This window comes from Electrophorus electricus, chromosome 20, assembly GCF_013358815.1.
Source record: "Electrophorus electricus isolate fEleEle1 chromosome 20, fEleEle1.pri, whole genome shotgun sequence".
NCBI lineage: Eukaryota > Metazoa > Chordata > Actinopteri > Gymnotiformes > Gymnotidae > Electrophorus > Electrophorus electricus.
The window spans coordinates 3,351,280-3,373,987 of NC_049554.1; the positions used below are offsets into that span (position 1 = coordinate 3,351,280).

Here is a 22,708-nt window from a genome sequence, read left to right on the forward strand (position 1 = left end):
ATGGAGAAATTTGTCTTAAAGAGAGCAGTGCTTTGAAATATTCAATGATCTATTTAAGCAATAATTTTGGTTAACTGTATACACAGAAATCACTGCAAAAACTGTTGGGCAGGTGGGTAAAAGTGAAGTCTAGTAGTATCTAGTAGTATACTTAGTGAATCACCTCATCGCTTTGAAGGTCTCGTTATTCACTCGTCTAAATGTCCTCATTATTTCATGGGAGAATCAAACTCTTTCACAACCCAAGCTAACAACTTGGTGTTTACAGCCTGGTGCAAGACAGAACGGGTTAGTGCCGACTCAGCTCTCTCCTCTACAAATAAAACTCCAGGAAACGAACGATTATGAGGCTATCGGGAGAATGTTCCGACAGCGCCAAAGAACCTCTCCTTGCGCATAGCGCTGCCAAGATTGCGCTCCTTTCTACTGAGTGACTTAACAGAGGCGTGTAAAAGCATTAACGTAACTAAAGACACTGTAGGCTACCTCAGACATCCTGAATATGTGACAAAGATTTCAGGTGAACATACTGGAGCAGAATAGCATAGTTTAGGGAGGGAAAACGGCCGACTGACCAGTCAGTATATAAAGTCAAATGAGTCTTAAGTTTGCTGTTCTGGGGTTGGTTCTGGTCGTTAACTAACACTGAGAAAAGAGTTCGCATGACCTCAACTCTTCCTGTATTGGCAGCTGTTTAAACTCCGCAGAACAAGGACGAAAACGGGAAACGTCTGCCCCCTCGTGGCAGAGAGAGCGAGAGAGAGAGAGAGAGAGAGAGAGAGAGAGAGAGAGAGCGAGAGAGAGAGAGAGAGAGAGAGAGAGAGAGAGAAAGAGAGCGAGAGCGAGAGAGAGAGAGAGAGCGAGAGAGAGAGAGAGAGAGCGCGAGAGCTCCAAATCGAATTACATTATTCGGACATACAATATAATAATTAACGCTCTTGTTACACTGCGCTTCTTGTGGAGTTCTCTGTCCCACATGCTTTAAAGGAGGCAGTACTAATCGTCCGAGATCAGTCGTTCGTCTATCACTAAGGCTTGACATACACTTCTCGATCATTTACAAATAGTCTCATTGTAGCATTAAAAATGAGTAACAGAATGTGTTGGGTTAAGAAAATTAGTTTAATCCTTTTGGTATGTAGGAACCAAACGATAGCATTGTAATTTTGGTCGCGTAACTGTTTTTATTTGAAAGTCACTACAATGCATGGTAGCTGTAAACTGATAACGATCAAAATCTAAGGCAGACATGGATTCAGTCTTTAATTTTTCCCCCATTGTCCAAAGAGGTGAATAAACAACGCTACCCTTTGATATTTCAAACAATGACGCAGAGCAATCAAAACTTGTCAACAGAGACTGCTGTCTATAAAACAAAAAAGCTTAAATAAATATTATATTTACATTACATTTAACAAAGAGCAAGCTCATGCAAATTCACTACTGTGGCCTTAGATCAAAAAGTTTACAATTACAAGCCAGACAGATTTCATATTTTAATTTCATGTTTTCCCTATATGGTTAATGTTTGGGGACATGTCTCTCTCTGTAGGTAACTGCAGAATCTTTGGGGTTCAGAAACTATTGCTCGTGGTTATTTACATTATGTGATGATTCAGTAAACTAAAAAAGAAGCAGAATAGATCTATTTTTATTGTTAGGTGAGTCAATCACATTATACTCATAAATCTTGAGTTTCAATATTACTACATATCCACAAGGGGGCAATCTAACTTTAAGACGTCCACCTGTATTATCCTGTCTCGGGTGCCTTCGTTTACATTGCTCGTCATCTATAAAAATGTAAATGTTTTTTCATGTTTGCTCAGATTTTATTTATTTGGTTTTCAAGTGCTCTTAAAGATCTGGAGTAAACAAAAAAGGCTACAATCACATCAAAATGAATTTCAAACAAATCAAAAGAAACAAAAAACCTGATACACCTCATTAAATACAAATCTGTCCTGTTCTGACATTATTTTACCTCTTCTTTGAGGTTCACAATGGAATGTAAGTTTCAACTGAGGTAAAAATCTTGCAAAAGCCACTCTCTTAAGTAAACTAATCAATTACAGCAAAATACGTGATATGTAAGTTTACCTTGAATACTGCCTTCATACACAAATGTGCATTTATTAAGTAGTTAATTTATTACGCTTTATCTTTAAGACAGAAAAAACAAAATTCCTTTCTTTTTAATGGCTTTGATGTGTAGCCTGATTTTGATGGTACAGTAGTCTACAAACAAGGTCCTTACAACAAAATATGGTTTTTAAGCCCTTCATTAATGTGTACTGCCACTACTGCTACAATATATATATATATATATATATATATATATATATATATATATATATATATATATATATATTACCATCTTGCATATTCCGAAGGCATGTGTTACATTATCTTCATGCATGTGTTACAGTCCCTGGGCTTCCAGTGATGGGGTGTCTGAGTGTATTCTCCTGAGCTCCTCCTTTCTCCTGAACCTTTGCTCTTGGGAATATGCTGATACTCCTTACAGATACTGAGATTGCTGTGTTGATGTTCATCACTGCAACTGTTTAGACCACCAATAGACCAGCTAATGGCACTTGCTTCTGTTCTGTCAGACTCTATACCTCCCTGGGAAAAACAAAAAACAAAAACACACACACAAAGAAAGCATAAAGTGAGCGCTCAGAGTGAAATAATAACCACACTGTGCAACCTCACCACCTATTCATTTGTTGTGTCCTAAAAGAACTTTCACATGTTACACAATGTTCAAACTGCAAACCAAGAAATCCTTAAGCAACCTCAACTTCTTACATCTTACCCAAATTACCAGAAGAACTTCCCAATGGTTACTTATCTTGGCATTCACTCTACAAGGTGTACCAAAACCATGTTGCAACCCCCTTAATAAATCTGGGTGGAGACCAAGATCATCAGATAAAAGAAGAGTGAGACAAAAGACCTTGGTGGTGAAATGCCAGCTTCCCACAGGCTGGGAGACAATGGAGCCTGCCTATTTCAGACCTAGGCGAGAGCTGAGGCCATCTGAGGTCATCGTGTCTCGGCCCATCATATGTTCCATAAAGGCAGAAGACCTTTATGGCCAACAGCAGTCTGATATCGAGCGGCAGGGGGAGATAGTGAGTGCCAATGACCTCTTATTACAAAAGGTCACATAGCAACGGCATTCCCAGACAATGAGCACAAGCTTTGAAGCTAGAATGCACAGGAACAATCAATCAGCAGGTTATCTGGGAAGGCTACAGGGCTGTGTCTTAATGTTTGGTGTTGCCATGATGCAGTAGAGATATGACTTGAGCTGGTGGGTGCAGGATACTGATAGCATGTCTGGAATGGGTATCCTTTTGGCTTAGGTGTGGTGTTAAAAACAAATAGAAATGTAGGGTGTCAACTAGGGATGCACCAACATATCAAACAACAAATGTTAAGGACCAATACCATCAGCGGATTAGTTATAAATGGTTGATAATAAGTGCCAGCTGTTTTATCAAACTGTTTAATCAAACAGAAAGGGGGAGGGGCCTCAGGTAGACACTGCAACAAGAAACACCCTTTAACATTACAATCATAACCACAATATGAAATGCTAAAAATAATTTTACCTTATGCAAATGAAGTGTCATATGTAAAAATAATTATGGAAGTAATAGATCAGTGAGTATTTTTTAAAAATGATTTACATATTGGTGCACAGTGCATCATTTGTCTTCTTGTAATGTGTATCTGTGAGAGACTACAAGCTATGCACGGCCCAGTATGCAATCTTTGACTTATGACTAGCTTGAATTCCTGTTTTAAAAGCTGAAAAGAAAGAAAGGAATAAAAGTACTGGTTCATTAGTGGTTACCCAATAATTCACGCATGCAGTTAAGTTGTTACACTTACGAGGCAGTGAGCGTGGAGTTGAGCACCATGGCTGTGCGTAATCTTTGCAGCTGAGACCTGGTCAGCTTCCTATGGTGCAGCTGCTGCAATGCTGCTGTGTCACAATTTCCCTCCAAAGCACCAGGGGGCGATGTTCTCCCACTCTCCCACTTGGGACAGGTCAGGGCCCTGTGCACAAGCTGCGTCTCTGCCCTTCTGAGAGTGTCCGTAGCTTCGCCTGGTAGAGTGTTGGGGTCCTGGTAGGGCTGCCCCATCTCCGTCTGTAGGAGCTCGTTGCTGGACAGCTCCTGTTTGGAGAGCTGAGACAAACTCTTGCTAATGCTACGGTTGGCCGTCTCAGAGGTGCGGGGCAGAGAAGCGAGTCTTCGGAGAAGGTCATCCTCAGAGCGTGACCTGAGGGAGAAGAGCTGCAGGAAGTCCGGACGAGGGTGGACGGGTGAACGGCGCTGCAACGTCAGTGAGCGACACCCCAGGTCCTGAGAGGCAGCCGCAATGTGTTCCACCTCCTCTGGTTCCTCCACCAGGTGTTTCTGGAGGTTGGAATGATCATCCAAAATGTTTGACTCATTAACAGTCACCTGAGAGCCATTCCAAGCCAATGAGTCCTCTTCGTCTGCATCGTCGTCATCATTATCATCAGCACCGTCATCTTCCTCGAAGGCCTCCTCTTCCTCTCCTATGTCTGTCTCCTCTCCTTCATTCTGTTCTACGCCTGCCTTCAACTCCAGTTCTGTGATCAGAGACTCTGGAGAGAGCGTTCCGTAGGCACTGTCCACAGACAGAGAGCGACTCTCTGGATCTACCTCCATGGTGGGCAGATCACCCAGCGTCTCCAGAGCTTGACCATCACTGGTGGAAAGCAAGTCCCTTGAGCTCGAAGAATGTAGAGAATGTCTGAGAGACACATGTTCTGTCTCCACAGGTATGGATGATCTGACCTCCTCGGGCTCATCCATTGCAACCACAGAGAGGGTCTCAGTGGAGCCGTCTGAATGGCTGGGTGAGAGAGAAAGGCTTTGGAGAAGACAGACCAACCGTAAGTGAAAATGTGACCATCAGTCATCTTGAACTAAGGCAAAGCTTACATAAATCATGTACAAGAAATTATCACCCAAGCCAGCACCAGTTAGAAATATTAGCATTTTTAAGTATTTCATATACCTATTTTTGGATGGCTTTTTACAATTAAACAAAAATATTTCTTCTAGGTTTCTCCATGAGCTAATAAATGGAAGTAGATTAATGTGATTTTTAATTTTATATATATTAATTTAAAAAAAATCATGTATATTTTTCTAGGCAGGCAAAGCATTACCTCTTGTCTAGTGGTTCCTTGTGCTGTAGGGAGGGGGAACTAGATGTAGACATGCTGCTCTCTGTCCCATCCTCCTCGTCCTCTTCTCTCTCATCCCTCTGGGATTTGGCACGGAGCCGCTCAAGCTGATTCTACACAAAACACTCCAGAATTTCAAAATCAGCAAAACATCCGGCATGCTAATCTAAAGATATGCTCATTTAAAGGTATGTTAATTCTAAAGATGAGAAGTGCCACAAATTTGCTAAATAAGTAAAACCATTAGTGTTATCAAAGATCAGAGTAGAAAATCTTATCTAAATTCTTACAATCATGGTTTATAATTCACTTTACACACTGAAGTTCTGTTTTGGATTAACTGTATATTCTCCATAAGAGGAACAGGACTTTCAGGCCTTGCATGTCTGGCCTAACCATTGTTGCTTTGAGATAATATGAAAGTAGACAGCCTTCTACAAATGGTCAGCCAAGTATTCCCCCTCCTTGGGCTGCTCCAGCAGATCCTGCTGGAGTTCAGAATGATCTTGTACCTTCATGCTTCTGTGAGTTGCACTTGGTTAGAGTGATTCCAGCAAATTCTCATATGAATAGGATTTTCTTTGTTGCTACCTACCCTCAAGTTTCAGTTTCAGTGGCACTTTTTCTGGCAAGAAGGTACCTGTGCGTTGTAGATAGCCTCCACCCAACTGCGACCCTGGATGCCACTGTTGGCCTGGAAGCAGTAGGAGGCCACAGCGGTGCGGAACTCGTTGAGGTAGATGAGGAGAAAGGTGCCTGGATCCTTCAGCTCCCTGCAGACCACATTCTGAATAACCAATGGCTGGCGAATGACTTTCACCTTCTCCACGCGCTTCACTGGTTTGGTGATCAACAGCACATCCGTGAACAAGAGACAGTACACATCCATCTGGGGGTAGGAAAGAGAGGAGAAAGGAGTGTTGTGGAGAGCACAAAAAAAATCTCCACTGTCAGGAACAGAAGTGCAGTAAAATACATCTCTGTTCCACAAGATACACTTGAGTTTCCTTACTTCCTGATGCTTATGTGCTAATCTGTACCTTTTTTAGGTGACAGGTCTCAGTTATCTTTTGGGTTACATGGGTTATACCTTAAAGGACCTGAGCCTAGATACAAGTGCTGTACAAGTCAATGCTTTTCCCTGAAGAAGTGGCAGCATGCGCGAGGTTGTCTGGACTGGATGGCAGACTTCTCACCCTGCTCTCTTTACCCTCCTTCATCTTCAGCGCTCCCTCCAGATGGAGCTGTCGTGTCTCCTCCGGCGAGGCGGCCATCACCGGAGCCGTCAGGTCAAACTGATTGTACTCCCTGAGGATCTGGTCAGGGGTCAAAGAACAGCGGGGGCAATTAACACAGGTCCCCTTCTGAATGTGTGAGAGGGGTCCAAAGGTTAACCAGCAACGTAGTTCTCAAAGAGTTTGTTCAGGTCATCCCACCTTTTCTACTTCCTCACTAGCACCCTCTACGGCCTCGTAGGCTTCAATGCGGCTAGCGATGGCAGCCAGTTTCTGTTTCTCTTCTCTTTGCCTCATCTGAGAGTCCACGCTGTTGATGAAGCATTCCACCTCCGCCACCTGCAACACCCACCACATCCAGCCATCTTACCATCACATGTACACTGAACAGTGCCACAGAATTCAGAATACAGCATGCACCTGACTTCTTTACATATATAACATATACATATATAACTATTACTGCACATTCACAGTACATGCGCAATAGTAAGATGACAAAGTCTAATCAAGGACATATGGATGTATAATGATATACGGTATATGAAGCTCAAATGGCTATACAAGGCCCTCCTTCTGACCATTCTGGTGATAGTCTCTCGTGCTGCCTGGTCGTCTGTCTTCTTTAGCACACTCTTCAGCAGGAGTGGGTACTTGGTGAGTCTCTGGTGAGGCTTCACCAGCATATCGGTGAGTTTCAGGCGGCTGCACTGCTTATGGGTTTCTGCCCACTGCATAGGAGCACAACAAACAGTTTTGCGGTTAAAGACACCCTCTCGCTTAACACTGCTAATACTCCACCATGTCTAATGTGATGCAAAGGAAGGATAAAGATCTTCTATCCCTGGGATGGAGAGAGGGGGTGTCTGGATTCCATACAACTTTACAAATCTTCCAAACCGAAGAACCATCATTGTTGTGGTATGTTGTTGCTCTCTACCTCCACAACAATAACACATTAAATGAGTCAGTAGTATTTTTTTGCACTTTTTTTATTATGCTTGGTAGACTGGAGGGCAAAACAGATGGTTGAACTTCCTTGAGCTGAAGGGCTCTGTGACAACAGCAATGATAGAGATAGGGAGCACCATGGCACATGTTAAAGTAATGGACCACAGTGTCAGTTATGCCTCTCACCGTCACATAGATCCTGAAGAGTTCATTGTCCCTCATTAAAGTGCGCATATACTCCATGTAGCTCTCCTCCTCCATACAGTAACGGATATAGGGTTTAAACCTGTAACCAAACTAAACACACAAACAGTATAGCAAACAGTAAGTTACGGGGTACTAACTTGCCCTGTACATATTAAGTTTTCCTTGCTCATAGAGACTTGCCCCAACTGTTGAAGGTGGGAATGTGTGACTGTCTGTGTGTCTGCACATGTGCTGAGAGAGAGAGAGAGAGTGAGAGAGAGAGAGAGAGTGTGTGTGTGTGTGTGTGTGTAAGTGAGTGAGTGAGTGTGTGTGTGTGTATGTGACTCACAGTGCAGAAGCCCTGGTGCAGGTCCACTGGGTCGAGCAGGGCACGTCTGTGTCTGGCCCGTTCCAAGGCAGGCAGTAGGACATCAGCCCACAGTGACGTGTGGAGCAGCACAATCTCCTGGATGTTCCCGAATAGACGGGCAGGCTCCACCTCACTTAGAAAGCCACTCTCCTGCAGGTTTAACAACCCACTGAGGAATAGCTACACACATGCACGCACGCGCACACACACACACAAACACACAGTGACCAAAAAAAAAAGTATTGAATTCAGTTACTAAACTGACCACTACAGCTCAAGCCATTAACTTCGTTTCCAAACGAATTACTACAAGTAAACTGAGGCAAATGTAAATCCAATATTTCTGTATCAGGAGTTTCTCTGAAGTGGAGCTTACATCAGTGATGACGTGTAGCTTCTTAATGTAATCTGACTCTGTCTGCAGAAGCTCCCAAATGGCCTCCTGTTGATGGCACAGTCGTTTGGGCAAAGCCTAAGATAAAGAAATAAACAGCCTGAGAAATACACAGCCTGTCTGTGGCTATATGGAAGATGGAAAAGACCTTACTGCTCATCTAATTACTGTATTATACTTGTACCACTGCATTTGTGTAACAAAAGCTCAATTACAGCATAATGTTCAGTGTTACAGCAACATTTATATATACGGAAGAGAATGCAAATTAATTCAATGACATTTAACTGCTAAACAAATGAACATCAAACCACAGCTATAGAATTTGTTCATATTTACTGTAGGGCTGTGTCTAGGATGTAGACAACTAATGCAGAATTGTTTTTTTTACACATACTAAGGTATCTCCATGACACCATGCAATTTAAATGCACAAATATTGTTAACGCATAGGTCATCTTATCCTACAGTTCGTCTTTGCTTACAGCCATAAAATGGGAGGATAGTTTGTCTGTCTACAGCACTGTGTAGATTACTTTAGTCTTGTATTTATGGAGGGTCATAATATCATAAATGTTTGATTATGACAGCATTTTCCATGCGCTTCGTTACCACACTGTTTGTGTCCATGTTTGTGCAAATGAGAAAGAAAACCCACAGCATGGATGATTATGGCATTTTAAATTATGCTTTTATCTTAGTATCTGTGTGCCTGACAACTCCAAAAAAAAAACAAAAAAAAAAAAAACCAAGACCCTTAAGTCTGTCATGTTGTACAAAGGTTGGTAAGAGAACTGCTCGGGTAATGTTACCTTAAAAGAAGAGCATGCACATGTGTGTGCTTGTGTGTGTGCAGGAGTGTGCATGCATTTGAGAGTGTCTGCATGAGTGTGTGTTCCACCAGAGATTTTGGGCCCCATGAAAAGATATAAAATATTAACGATGACAGGTTAATAATTTAATATTGGTACCTAATGTTCCAATAAATTTTTAGGACCCCCATCAGTCAGGGGCCCTAGGAATCGTCCTAACATTTCGCCCCTGCGTGTGTATGTGTGGTGTGTATGGGTGTGTGTACTTGTGTGACATGGTGGTGTGTGTACCTCAGGGTTTCCCAGCAGGTCTTTCCAGCTGTTCTCCAGCTCCAGGTTGGGCTCTTCCTCCCAGGAGTCTTTGTGGAATGAGAGCTGCTGAGGCATTGTGGGTAATCCGAACATCGTGTAGGAGTGGAGTTTACTCTGCAACTGCTCCACTCGGTCACACTCCTGCTGTAAGATATATAGAAAGACGGATGGATCGATGAATACATTGGTTGATATACAGACAGAAGAATGAAAAGAATGGAAAAAAAAAAGAATGAAAGACCCCATCAGTTCCTATTGTCTGGACTTCAAGCTACATTGTGGGTTCATCAGTTTGAGTTTATGTAATTTATCAGAAGCTAAACAGCGTTAGTTGTAAGTTGCTTGGTTTAACATTTGTGTACAGCTGTCTGATGTTGAACAGATTTATGCGGATTGTTAGTCACTTCATTGTGCTGTGTGCTGTTTACAGCACAAAGCCAAACCCCTAGGCACCTTTTAAAAGCTCCCTGGTTCGTGCACACCACATAGAAGGCATTGTTGTCCACACCGGACCAACGTCAGAGCATTAAAAGGAGCCAAGCCGGAACGCAGATAGCAGGACATGACCTCTGCCACCGTGTGTCCCCTCCTGGGGCTACCAATAGTGTAAACACACTCAGGCCTGGGAGTTGTGGAGGTCCCCATGAGTTACCCAACCAGACGCCTCTATCCGACCCTACAAACACTTCACTGATAATCCACGTGCTCTTCCAGGAAAGCTCCACTCAAAAACGTTTTCCTGTGCTCAGACAGGGTAGTTGGGAGTTTTAAAAGCTCATTGGCTTTGACAAATTGATGACGTTTCCTCAAACCCGAATGGCCTAAGTGGGGTCTAAGTGTGAGAAACATGACTTTGCCAAGTGGAGGAGGGCCCGTGTTTGACGGGCAGACACACGCTTTGTGACCGAGCGCATCTGGATCGCACACCTTGCCCACGGAGCCGTTGCTCGAGCTGGAGCTGAAGAGGCCACTGAAGCGGCTGGCGGCACGGTTCTTCCACCGATCCGTGCCTGTAGCTGAGTTCGGCAAGGAGCCACTCAGCTGGGAGACGGAGTCTGTAGCGGGAATGCTGGCGTCACCCAGGAACTCCGTCATGTTTTTCCGTCGACGTGCTTGACCCTAAGAGAGGGGGAGAGAGGGACAGAGACAGGGAATGTCACCACAGTCACCTTTCCTGCATCCTTCTGGAAGAAAAGATGAGCATCTTGACATGCAGAGAGGAAAAGGACCACTCCCATCATACAAACTATGAGTCTCAACCCAGATGCTGCAAGACCTTAGAAGTAGTCAGGGTGCATTGTGGCATTTTACGCGTCCAGGACCATGTCTCAGCCTTGGGGTCGTCAGGTTATACTTAAACAATGCAACAGGATGTTTGCACATGCACGTCAGGCTTCATCTCAGCCATCGTACATGAGTAGCCGTCACCTTGGGCCTGGCAGAAAGAGCTGGAAAGCAAAAGCCTGTAAACATTTCTTGGCTTGCTCACTGGGGTCTTGGACTTGGACGTTTGTAAAGCTGCTTTGTGATATCTGTTGTAAAAAACGCTATATAAATACATTTTGATTTGATTTGATTCCTGCTGTCAAGAGAGGGTTCTGGGTCATCTTGGTTTTGCCAACAGTCTCTGCGAGGAAGGGGGTCTGCAACGTCAGAGGACTGACTGACAGCATGGTGTGAACCCTCTGACCCAGGAGAACAGGAGAAACCCATGAGTCACAACAGGAAAGGCAACACTCTGAAAAAACAGCCAAGGCTTTTCCCTTCCTGACACAATGGAGAAGAAGTGAGGAACGCATGAACACACCAAGGGAAAATGACACGATGTCCCTGGGGTTCAAATGACTTAAGCTTTTGAGACAATGAGTTCTACTGATGGGGTTTCTTTAGGGGGGAAAAAACAATATTTTAAAAATAAGAAAAATGACAAGCAGGCTTTTCAGTGTTGGGATGAATGTTATGTAATTGCATTAATACTGGTGCTAAACAGAGTTCTCTACTCCCAGCCGTCTACAAGGCCCAGTTTGTGATTCAAGCAGTTTAAAAGCAACCTTTAAATTGTCAGTGTTACAATCTTAGCTGGGCTTCAATATACTATGTTTCTGTTAAAAGATCAATGCATTTAAAGTAACTCCAACTACTGCTGCCTTTTAATCTAGCTGCATAATCTCATTTTCTGTGAGAGCAAAAGCACACTTTACACACAGAAATAGCATCAGGTAACTAGAATTAAAAGCCATGTTGTGGAAAATTACCCATACTAACTGCTAGGTCAGTGTACCAGTATACAGATGAGTACTTACACCTTTGCATAAGATGGACACATATGCTGCTATAAGGGGCAGGGCCTCATTAATCAGTGCCTGTGTGTGTCTCACTTTCTTCAACACATTAGATTCACAAACAAGCTCAGGATTGATGGTACACTTCAGACAAGTTCACTGTTTAACTCTTGCTCTAAGCATTTTTGTTCATTCAATTAGACCCACACCAGAATGTGACATGACATCCTTTACATGGACTTGAACACTTGTGATGATGTGCAGTGTTTTAGCACCCAACAGCCCGCTAAGCATATGCATGCAGGAAACACAATCTGTGATGGCACCTCTTTTAGCACATAGTTATATTTCAGCTTTTTCTAATTATTAAACAAATTTTACTATTTCACTATTTAAAAAAAAAAAAAAACTGTTTCCTTTTTTTTTTAAATGAATCCAACAATTTACATTTACATATATTAAATAACCTTCAATTTCCAAGAAAGCAGTTGTGCAAATCTTAAGCCAACCTCTCTGCTTTAAAAATAAACCAGCATGCCAGCATGCAAGCAGTAATTCAGCCACTCCTCACCGTGGATGTCAGAGGCATTTCCAAAACGCTCATCACCATTGCACTACATCCAGAAACGACTCAGTCCTTTATTGTCCCCCTGAGAACAAAACTCCAGCAATTGCCTGCTTCTGTAAACCATACAGTCGTGTGCTGCTACTCCCCCGCTGATCTGTCAAACCCTTCCAAGCGCCTGAATGAAACAAGACGTTCACATGCACCCTCGCTGCCCGCGCGTGTCGCCGTGTGTGCGAGTGAACCTGAAGGTGGAGGTCTGAGCAGAGCCTGCTGCATTGCTGAGGAGGCCTGGCTGGCTGTCATGGAAACGGCAGGATCCTGCCCTCCTATTGTGCGAACAGGAAGAGTGGGGACAGAAGAAGCGGCTGGAAAGCAGGGAGGCGGAGTCCGACTCTCTCGCCACCTCTAGCTACTGATCCAGTGTCAGCTCTTAAATTTCCTGTCCTGATAATAGCCAGGATGTTAGAATGACTTGAACCGACTGCAGAACAGTTGGCTTCTGTCCACGCAGGAGGAAATGCCTGAGACGAAAGACTGGTCATATCCTGGAGTCACTGGCGGACTTCTCCATTGATGAACGCTGCATTAACTTCCCCTGATCCTACTAGGCAGATCCGTGAAGGCAGTCAAACTCAAGGCTAACACTCCATAAGGACCCTACATGTACTCAAGTGCACAGAACAGAACTGGAAGAGAGCAGCCGGGACAGAACACGCATGGCTTTTGCAAAATATTACTGCATAAGGGCCCTCAGCTTCAGCTTCTATATCAGCAGTTTACAAGGACAGTTAACACCAGAGATTCCCCTTTTATCTCAGTTTATCCTTGAGGTTCACACACTTCATGGCGCAGCATAAAGCCAATCACTTGGAGCCAAGCAAAAGCACACCTCTACTGAGCGTAACTAATTAGCTGCTGCCAGGATGGGCTTAATTGCCTGATTTGCATTTTAAAGAGACAGACTCTCTCTCAAAGTCCATAAACAGAAAAGTAGACAGAGGAATCAAAAGGGAAACTTTCTGCTCTTATCTACTGTGCTCCTTTTTCTGTGTCAAAGCCAAATTTTTCAAAACTTTGAAAACAACTTTGAGTACATCTTTGCTGGTTACAACATACACAGGAATATATCACTACTAATGGTAAGAGAAGAGAAATGGTAGTTTTAGGGCTAAAAGTAAATGCCTTGTTGATATACATTTTTGTCAAAGGCTTGAAAACCTCTGAAGGAGAGAGAAATAGGGAGTGAAACCTGTACATATTAACCTATTTCCGGTTCAACTCCATGTCATTTGCTTGTGTGAATCATGAGGTTTCCTCAAATTTGTTTCAGGCACATCTAGAAATTGCCTCAATTTGCCACCTACATGTCTATAAAGCATAAAAACCAATAACAGAGTAAAGACATGACCGAACTACAGAAACTAACAGTAAACCCTGGTCGTCGTACCTGCAGCTCTGCACAGAAGGCTTCAGCAGATGTATCTATGAAGAGTTAAATATTAATATTGTGTATAGCAATAATGTGGCAAATATACGATAGTGCAGTAAGATAAGAGAGACTGCTTAAGATTAATTTTTCTACAAATTTTCAATTAAAAATTAAAAATTAAAGCTTTAGAATGGTGAATATGATCATTCTCCACAGACAATTAGTAAATTATCTGCAGTCTGTTACAGATGACCGGAAAGGACCCCATTCCGTTTCACTTCATCTTACCATGTGCTCTGCATTGTGACTTGGCATGTACCTAATGCATGTAATAATTTACCAGCAGTCATAATGCATCTTTAACAATCCAGTAGTAGTCAGAATGCACCATAATTTTATGGGCACAAACAGAGACACTTTCATAACAGTGGTGCTTATCAATACTCTACTCTTGTGCTCATAACTAAACTTCCCAAAATGTCATAACATGAACATTTGAAGATGCAACACCAAGATATTTTGCTTTGAAGACTCTCTCAACATCTTAATCATCTCATAGGAGGAACGAGTACTCTGTCTATCAGACGTTGGTCAGCGCACCGTGTACCTTGTTTCCTTGTTTAGTCTCTCCTGACAGATCAGAGGGGTGGCTGCCGCCTGGGGTAGGGCTGACCCTGGCTTCAAAGCACTGCACACGTGCCGCCACCAGCCCGGCTGTGTGCGGTGTGCTGGGGCAGTGTGGAGAAGTTGGAGAGGGCTCACTCAGGGGGCTGTAGGAGGTCAGCATTCCCTCCGGCTTCTCTGCCAGGGAGGGCAAACTGGGCACACGCCACGTCCTCTGACGGAAATTCGGCATTTCAACGTTGCAAGGAAAGCGCTTCGATTGCGCAAAAGACGAGCAGACAGAAACTTCTGGCAAATCCAAAAAAGGTCAGGAAGTCCCACTAATGGTTGTGAGCATCGTGAGGTCCAAAGGGGGGAAAAAAAAAAGAACAAATGTCCAAAGTCCACCAAAAAAGCAGTCCCACATACCAGTAGCTGCTGTCTCAAGCAATTTTAACTGCTAATACAGCGCTGCATGTAATAACACAACACCAAAATGAAATTCCTCAAGATTTCTTCAGGTTCACACTTGTTAAAGGGTAAATCGGTACTACAACCGCCACCATCTCAAAAGACAAACAAGGCTTCAGTGCTCGATATTCCCTGCCCGCACCAGTCAGAACCGTCTGTTCTTCAGTGCGCTCTGTGTTCTAATCTGTGCCTCCCAGTTCTGTTGGGTGAAAGCCTTCCTCCATCACAACGCCCTTTGACCTGCAGCAACTACTGAGGGTGGTGAAGGGCTCACAACCCACCCCTTCCAGCCCACAGCTTACAGTGACACTCGGTTCACCTGCCACCTGGTCAACATGCAGGTGCCACTCCTAGCGCTTTCATTCTCTCTGTCACAGGTCTTATCTGTCTCAGTCTTTACACTCTCATTTATGACTCACTGGTTACATGAGCTTGCCTGGTTACAGCACAGCCCAGTGAAGTACTGGCCTTCTTAGCTGAGTAGTGCGCTTACTGCTTCCTGTCCACATGAGAATCAATCCAGCAACACAATCCGACATACTCTCCCTCACCATCCAACAACTGGACTGGAACCACTGCCAAGGTGGATTCAGAGATGAAAGTCTACAGGTGCCTGTTTTGGTTCTGCAGGACCCCAGCCATCTGGGTGAGATTTTCCATGAAATGAGACCAGGCTGGAGATGCCAGTAGTCTTCTACAGAGCATGCCTGTTGATGTAGATGGAGCTTTGGGTCAGAGCAGGTTATGAGGAAGTAAAAACAGTGAGAGCTTTGAACTTTGGTCACCAGTGGAGGCTTTGCATAAATCAGCCATAGAGATCTGTTGTCGGTTTTATGAGATACGCAATCATGACCCATCAGCATTTCCTACCCGTTCTCAGCAATTTGTTTTAGTCTGCTAAAGACATTCAGTAAGAAACACAAATATACCATGCTGCCAAAATGTACAAGAATGTTACATCCTAAATGTTACATCCTTTTTACAAGCACAGCAAAATGCCTCTGGGGAAAAATGACATTTTCTAATATAATCAGGCACGAGTTAGAGCGTCTTACATCAATGGATTAGACGAACTTGGAGGACGAGCTCTTTGACACTTTTATTCCCCAGAACAAACCACTTTCTGACAAATCTGTGAGACAATTTTAACATGTACAGTGTAGGTCTGAACTACCTTACACACCAGACTTGGCAGAGTCTGTTCTTCATTCCCGAGAACAGTAAACCAACCCAGACACTCCTCAGTCCCCTATATCCATGTACTAAATAGACCTCCATACTACACAGTCCTCCATATCCAGATACTACACAGTCCTCCATATCCAGACACTACACAGTCCTCCATAGCCAGACAATACACAGTCCTCCATAGCCAGACAATACACAGTCCTCCATAGCCAGACAATACACAGTCCTCCATAGCCAGACAATACACAGTCCTCCATAGCCAGACAATACACAGTCCTCCATAGCCAGACAATACACAGTCCTCCATAGCCAGACAATACACAGTCCTCCATACTTCACACTCCTCCGTACCCAGTCACTACACAGCCCCCCATACCTACGCACTACACAGTTTCCCATACCCAGTCACTATACAATCTCCTATATTGCTCATCAGACTGGTTGGTTCTACTATACTCATCATTTTCAAGAAGATTATTTTCAGTTAATTTTTCTTAAGATGACATGTCCAAGTGGAGGAGTGTGTTTCTGATTTCTGGGAAATATTCATAGTTTTAAAACCAGCCAAATCCCATAGGTTCCCATACAGCACTTCTAAAGATCTATTGTTCTCAGTATGCTGCATCATTTTTCCTGTGGGTGGTAATGGCATTTTGTACAAAGTTCTTAAAACAACAGTAAATAATCAATATAAATAGATACTTAACAGCCCAGAGCTTTATGGTCATCCAGTGCACAGGTCATGACTCAAGGGTCATATCTCTACTGGCTTCCACAAAATAACTGATTTAAAGGTTAAAATGTAGGTACAGTCCAAAGCCTGGGAATTGTGCAGTATGATAAGTGAGGCCCCATTTCACATGTACAGAAAATAATGGCAAAAACATTATTATCTGGCAACAGAAGTTTCCATTGAAGTCCCTCTGTTCTTTTATGTTCTTAAGTTCCTGGCAGAGAAACATATTTGCCTCCCAGGTTTTCTGATGCAACTTCTGGTCCTCTAAGAGACGACAGATGTGAGAAAGAGATGAAGACAGAGACAGAGTGGAAGACTTTGTCACTTCTAACTCACCAAACTGACAAGCAGATCAGACGCCTCACGCCGACCCAGAGAGCCGTGCTCCACACGACCGGTGGAGGCACTGCGTGCACTTGAGGGCCTCATGATGGGCAGACTGAGAGACCTAGGGTCCTTCACCCCCCTCTCAACACGGAGCTCTTCTCCTGGCCGTGCTGCACACACACACACACACACACACACACACACACACACACACACACACACCTTAATTAGCTAAATGTCATATTTGGTCTCATTTTCTAGCTTGGCTGTCCTAGAACACGTTTAAACATTTTTTTCAGTCACAATATGCATTTCAAGGGTTATGGAGGGTTTCACTATGAGGAAAATGTCACAATATCCAAATTCTTAACAACCCTATTTTTTATTGTTAAACACTGTCAACCATGATGACCTGAGCTTTTAAGAAACAAAATTCTCAAAATAGAGGAAAGGAGTTACCCTTCCCCCTCTAAGAAGCTGACGTTGCAGTCTGAATGACCGCCGCCTGCCTAGTAGGTTGCTCCTCCGAGCACTGACCCTGGGAGATCAACAAACATCTAGACCATCAGCACACTAAGCGTAAGGCAGTTCTAATGTAGCTTCCCAAAAGACTTAGCAGTTCAGATAGCGGAGGTGATCCTCCTACTAGCTGAGTAAAATTTCCACTCTAGATGTGTAAAATGAACATATGAAAAATGTGTAGGGTGTGATCTTATTGGTTGAGCGAAGAAAAAAAGGAAACTCTGCTGAGGTCAAAGGATAGACACATGGTCTTCAGGGACACAATGACAACCATCTCACAGTAAATAAATAACAATATTGAACATTGCTACTTTGCTATTCACACAAAAATGGTCATTTTTGTTTGTTTATTAATTTAATGTAACATACTCTGAGCAAATAATGTGTGGCAATAAATGTCCAGGCGCACCTCGCACTCGGAGGTAGTGTCCCCCGAAGCGGTAAGCCTCAAAGCCCAGGGAGAGAGGAGTGTTGGACTGATCGAGAAAAAGATCAACGCAGGAGAGCTCAATGCCTTTCCTCTCAAACACAGTGCCCAGAACCTCCCTGTGACAGACAGCACAGATCTGCCATCAATATCACACCCAGTAGAGCACATCACAGTTCCAGGTACATCTGCGCTAAACAGCTAGTCTTGGCACAAAGACGGCTTTCAATGTGACAAAACACACATATATATGACTATAAACCTTTTGCCAAACCCTAATAGTGGACAGAAGGGATTTAAACATTGAGTGGTATGCAACACCTTACTGTTTAGCAGGCCTGTTGGATGAATTGAAGATATTCACCTTAAGGATTTCTTTTTAACAGCTGGTACTATTTCCATGTCAATGTCAACATTTAAATCAAATTTCAGCGTGAAGCACTCTTTACTGGCATCCTGCAGAGGGCGACAGAAAGAGAGAAACGTTACAGCTGGAATAACGAAACAAGCTGCAACTTTACCCATAAGGCATTCTAAACTTAAAAGCATTCTGAGGGCCCCAAACAACCTTTGACTTTCTTGTTTTTTCTCACTTATTTTGATTTGATCGTCACAGAGCTAAGGTTCGTTACTTACATCTGTGTGTCTCCTCCTTGCTTTCTTCTTTACTAGGTTTATAGGGCCACTCTTGCGATCTCTGGAGGGCGCCGTGTGCGCACACACAGAGAGAGAGAGAGAGAGAGAGAGAGAGAGAGAGAGAGAGAGAGAGAGAGAGAGAGAGAGAGAGGCTAGAAAGTAAGTGATTGATTCATTTGAAAAAAAAATCTGAAGTACTTATTTCTAACAATTTATTCATGTTTTCAAACAGTTCAAGGAAATTTACTTCATTCCTGGATGAGAAATGTTTTGAAGTTGTTCATTCATGAGTGCCCTCAGATGCAAGAGGCACACAAAGCCATCTTATTCTGATTAAATTTCACTGTTAAACATCTTCATACTAAATTCTTTTAGACAAAAAGGTTAGAACTACCAAGAACATGCACCCTTAAGCTTTCATTTTCCATTTCCCCAAAACTGGCCAGTTTAGCTGTTAAGAGGAACACAGAGTTAAATCCTCAAAAGACTCCCTCTGGAAAGTACAGGGACATCCTCTTACACTAAAGCTGGTGAGCCCCTACGAGTCTAAAGCGGATGGCGGGACGGAGATGGAAAAGAGAAGGAGTACTCACGCAAGGTCATAGCCCCCATCGTCCCCCTCCTCCAGGTCAGAGACGAGGCCAGTGCGGGGGGGGCAGGACCGAGTGGATACGTTGCGGGCCAGGATGGATCCTGACAGGGGGGCAGGAAAAGAGAGAAGACCATCATCCTGCCACAGCTGTACTGTACCCTTCTCACTCTGTGTTATAAGGAAGCCTACCTGGCTTAGCTTTCACTGACATAAGTGCAAAACCTTATGAGCAATGTGGAAATTGAGAGCTAGAGGAAGTACTAAAACTGTCGTCTTATTATCTAACCTTATCAAGGGGCACTCGCTGTCCCTCAACACACTTGCCAACAAGACATTTCTTTTCCATTGGGGAATTTTTTTTTTTTTTCCCTTTGCGATTTATTGAAATGGATTATTCACAAGAATATAATCAAGCGCACAGTTTTCCTTGCTGTTCTGGGGAGAAGAAGCCCTGTACCTTGTGGTTGCAGGTCAAAACGTGGATGTCGGTCAAAGACCATGTTTCCATCAGGAACAGTGTGACAGCGCGAGTCACATGACTCGCAGAGGTGCAACGGGCTACCACCCCTTAAACCTTCACACAGAGGATGGTGACACACCTGAAAAAGAGGGTAGAGAATAGGCATGTATATGCATAAGTCAATTCAATACATTAACTCCTGAAATGTCAGTGTCAGTTTATTTATAAAGCACAATTAAAAACAGCAAATAAACAATCACAGCATTTAGCTCTGATGCTGTTATCCAAAGCAACTTACAATTACGACTGATCACAACTTGAGTAACTGAGGGTTAAGGGCCTTGCTCAGGGGCCCAACAGTGGTAACCTGGCAGTGGTGGGGCTTGAACTGGCAACTTTCTACCTAACTTTATCTAACTTTGCTACTGCTAGCCCAAACATTGACCAAAGTGTTGTACAATAGATATGCTAAAAAACAAGACAAATTCATAAAACAGAATAAAATTAAAAATAATTACTCCAAAAACACACGCCATTAGAAGATAAGTAAAAGCTATAGAATAAAAGTGAGCTTTGATAAAGTGGGCACTAAACGAATCTGCAGCAGTTCAGTCCATAACTTAGGTGCCGCCAAAGACTTATAAACTAATAATAAACCTTAAAACATATTCTAAAAACCACAGGGAGCCAATAGAGGGAGCACAGACGTGATATGCTCTCTTTTTAGAGTGCCAGCTAGATACTTAGTAGCAGCATATTGGACTAGCTGTAACCTTGAAATCATTGTCTATCCTGTACCTATATAGAGAGCGTTACAGTAGTCCAAACATGGAGATAAAAGCATGAATTATTTTTTAAAAATTGGAAGAACAGGTTTAACCTTGAATAAAAATCTTAATTGAGGAACTGTTTCACTGCTGCATTAATTTTCCTATCAAATTTAAAATAATTTAAAATCATTATCAAATATAACTTCCACTTATTTGACTGTGGGTTTAATAGAATATTGCCAGCACACCGAGGTTTCAGAAGAAGCTGTTAGGAGGACCATTTTATTCAAACAGAACCAATTCTGTCTTGGACTCATTAAAATTATCCAGACATCCTCAATACAAAGCAGTAATGATGTTACAGATATAGCTTCATTATTTATCAAAGGTAAGTAAATCTGGGTGTTGTCAGCATAACAGTGGTATATTACACCATGTTTCCTAAAGATGGACCCCAAGGCCAGCATACATAATGAAAACAGTATTGGACCCAATCTAGATCCTTGCAGAACCCCACATGACAAATTAGCAGTTAAGGAGGTCACTTCTCCACAGGTGACTGAGAAAGTCCTATCAGATGATTAGTACCTAAACCAGTTCAAAGCAGTCCCTTTGATACAAAAACTGGTTTCCAATGAATTAATAAGAATATTATGAGCTATGGTATCAAAGGCTGCTGATAAATCTAAGAGCATAAGAACCGCATTGTTGCCGGAATCAGTGCTATGAAATACTCTAAAGCCAGAGTGAAAAATATAAATATTATTCCTGTCTAGATATGATTTCAACCGTATTAAGGCTACTTTCTCTGAACCTTTTCCCATAAAATGAAGCTTAGATATACTTCAATAATTAGTACAGACAGGAAAATCAAGGTTTGTTTTTTAATGAGAGGCTGCACTATCGCATGTTTAAGATTGGGAAGAAGCATGGCCATACTGAGTCTGCTATTAATAATACTCAGAATTTGAGGACCAATACTATCTAGGACCTCTTTAAAAAGCTTAGGACATAAAAAATAACATTTGTTGTAAAAGGAAAAAATTACCACAGAACGTTTCAACAATACTGAAATAAAGTTTAATGTCTGTAAAGGAAACAGGGGATTCACATCCCTACACTAACACCCTTTTCCGTTCATTTGTTTCTCAGTCTAATGAAGCCTCCTGTACAAGCCTTCGGGTAAAGCCAAGCACTCTCTCTTATCAAAGCTGATGAACCTAAGAACAGCAGGAAGCAGAAGACCGGAAAGAAAGAAAGAAAGAAAGAAAGAAAGAAAGAAAGAAAGAAAGAAAAAGAGAGAGATGGAGAGGAGAGGGGAGGAAAACCCTTCCATTCAGCTTCCTCTTATTGTTAATCTGATTAGTACTGCATCTGCAGCAACTGATGCTATAATAAACACCAGCTCTACCCCTCAAACACACACACACACACACACACGATCATTTATACACCTCCACTAATGGGTATTGATACTATGTATGTTTATGCTTGACAGTAGTAAACTGATATGGTTCATTGGTCAGTGACAATACTGATATTTAGAGAACAGGAACGCTGGTGGTCTGCATTGTCTCTGATTTGCACTGTCTGCAGTGCTCTTATTTTAAATAAATAAATGTATCAACTAAATATCCACAGGGAATCATAAACCTAAACTTTGTAAAAACAGAATGCATCAGAAAAGGAAATGGCATTTCTTTTTAAAAAATGGCATTAAATCAATCGATTAATCAGTCAACAACTAACTGGCATCACAAAAAAAAAGGTTAACCAAGTTAAGCAGTTTAAGAACTAAATCAATGAAGAACATGAAAGAGAGAAACTCGATTATGACTACAAGATTAGAACAGGATCATCAGGATGGAAAAATGGGATGGACTAGAGAATAAAACAGTTATCAACTCACAGGGAGCAAAACGTGTGTGTGCGCTCCAGACCAGTTCTCTCCACACGCACACGCACCCGCACACACGCGCGCACACGCACCTACACACACACGCACACAGCTCACCTTCAGGAGCCAAAACAAATGTGCCTGCTGGACTCAGAGTGACGGCCCGACTGACTGGAGCGTTTTGGGGAGAAAAACAGCTCGTCACAAAAGAGCAAAGAGTAAAGTGGATGAGAGCAAGGGAGTCCAAAAAAAACAGACAAAAGTAACTCGGAGCAAATGAGCAAATACCGGAGGGATTACT

The 22,708-nt window shown here is 42.7% G+C and overlaps 1 protein-coding gene across 9 annotated transcripts in view; it reads right to left on the minus strand.

The window, feature by feature from the left end:
• Positions 1–2,376: 2,376 nt before the first annotated feature.
• The window catches only part of plekhg5a (pleckstrin homology domain containing, family G (with RhoGef domain) member 5a), a 36,023-nt gene continuing 15,691 nt past the window's right edge, over positions 2,377–22,708 (minus strand). For 4 of the 9 annotated variants that reach the window (XM_035520560.1, XM_035520555.1, XM_035520558.1 and 1 more), the window contains 18 exons: positions 19,738–19,879; positions 19,282–19,381; positions 18,689–18,749; positions 18,417–18,508; positions 18,035–18,171; positions 17,113–17,273; positions 10,427–10,618; positions 9,479–9,643; positions 8,358–8,453; positions 7,961–8,161; positions 7,612–7,722; positions 7,056–7,205; positions 6,676–6,813; positions 6,436–6,555; positions 5,880–6,128; positions 5,222–5,352; positions 3,907–4,920; positions 2,377–2,628 (listed from right to left, as the gene is read on the minus strand). In XM_035520560.1, the coding sequence (XP_035376453.1) occupies positions 2,619–2,628; positions 3,907–4,920; positions 5,222–5,352; positions 5,880–6,128; positions 6,436–6,555; positions 6,676–6,813; positions 7,056–7,205; positions 7,612–7,722; positions 7,961–8,161; positions 8,358–8,453; positions 9,479–9,643; positions 10,427–10,618; positions 17,113–17,273; positions 18,035–18,171; positions 18,417–18,508; positions 18,689–18,749; positions 19,282–19,381; positions 19,738–19,879 (3,270 nt within the window). In that variant the 3' untranslated portion in view covers positions 2,377–2,618. Of the gene's footprint in view, positions 2,629–3,902; positions 4,921–5,221; positions 5,353–5,879; positions 6,129–6,435; positions 6,556–6,675; positions 6,814–7,055; positions 7,206–7,611; positions 7,723–7,960; positions 8,162–8,357; positions 8,454–9,478; positions 9,644–10,426; positions 10,619–17,112; positions 17,274–18,034; positions 18,172–18,416; positions 18,509–18,688; positions 18,750–19,281; positions 19,382–19,737; positions 19,880–22,708 lie in introns of those variants that run through there. The other 5 variants (XM_035520563.1, XM_035520559.1, XM_035520556.1 and 2 more) reach the window with 4 other exon arrangements.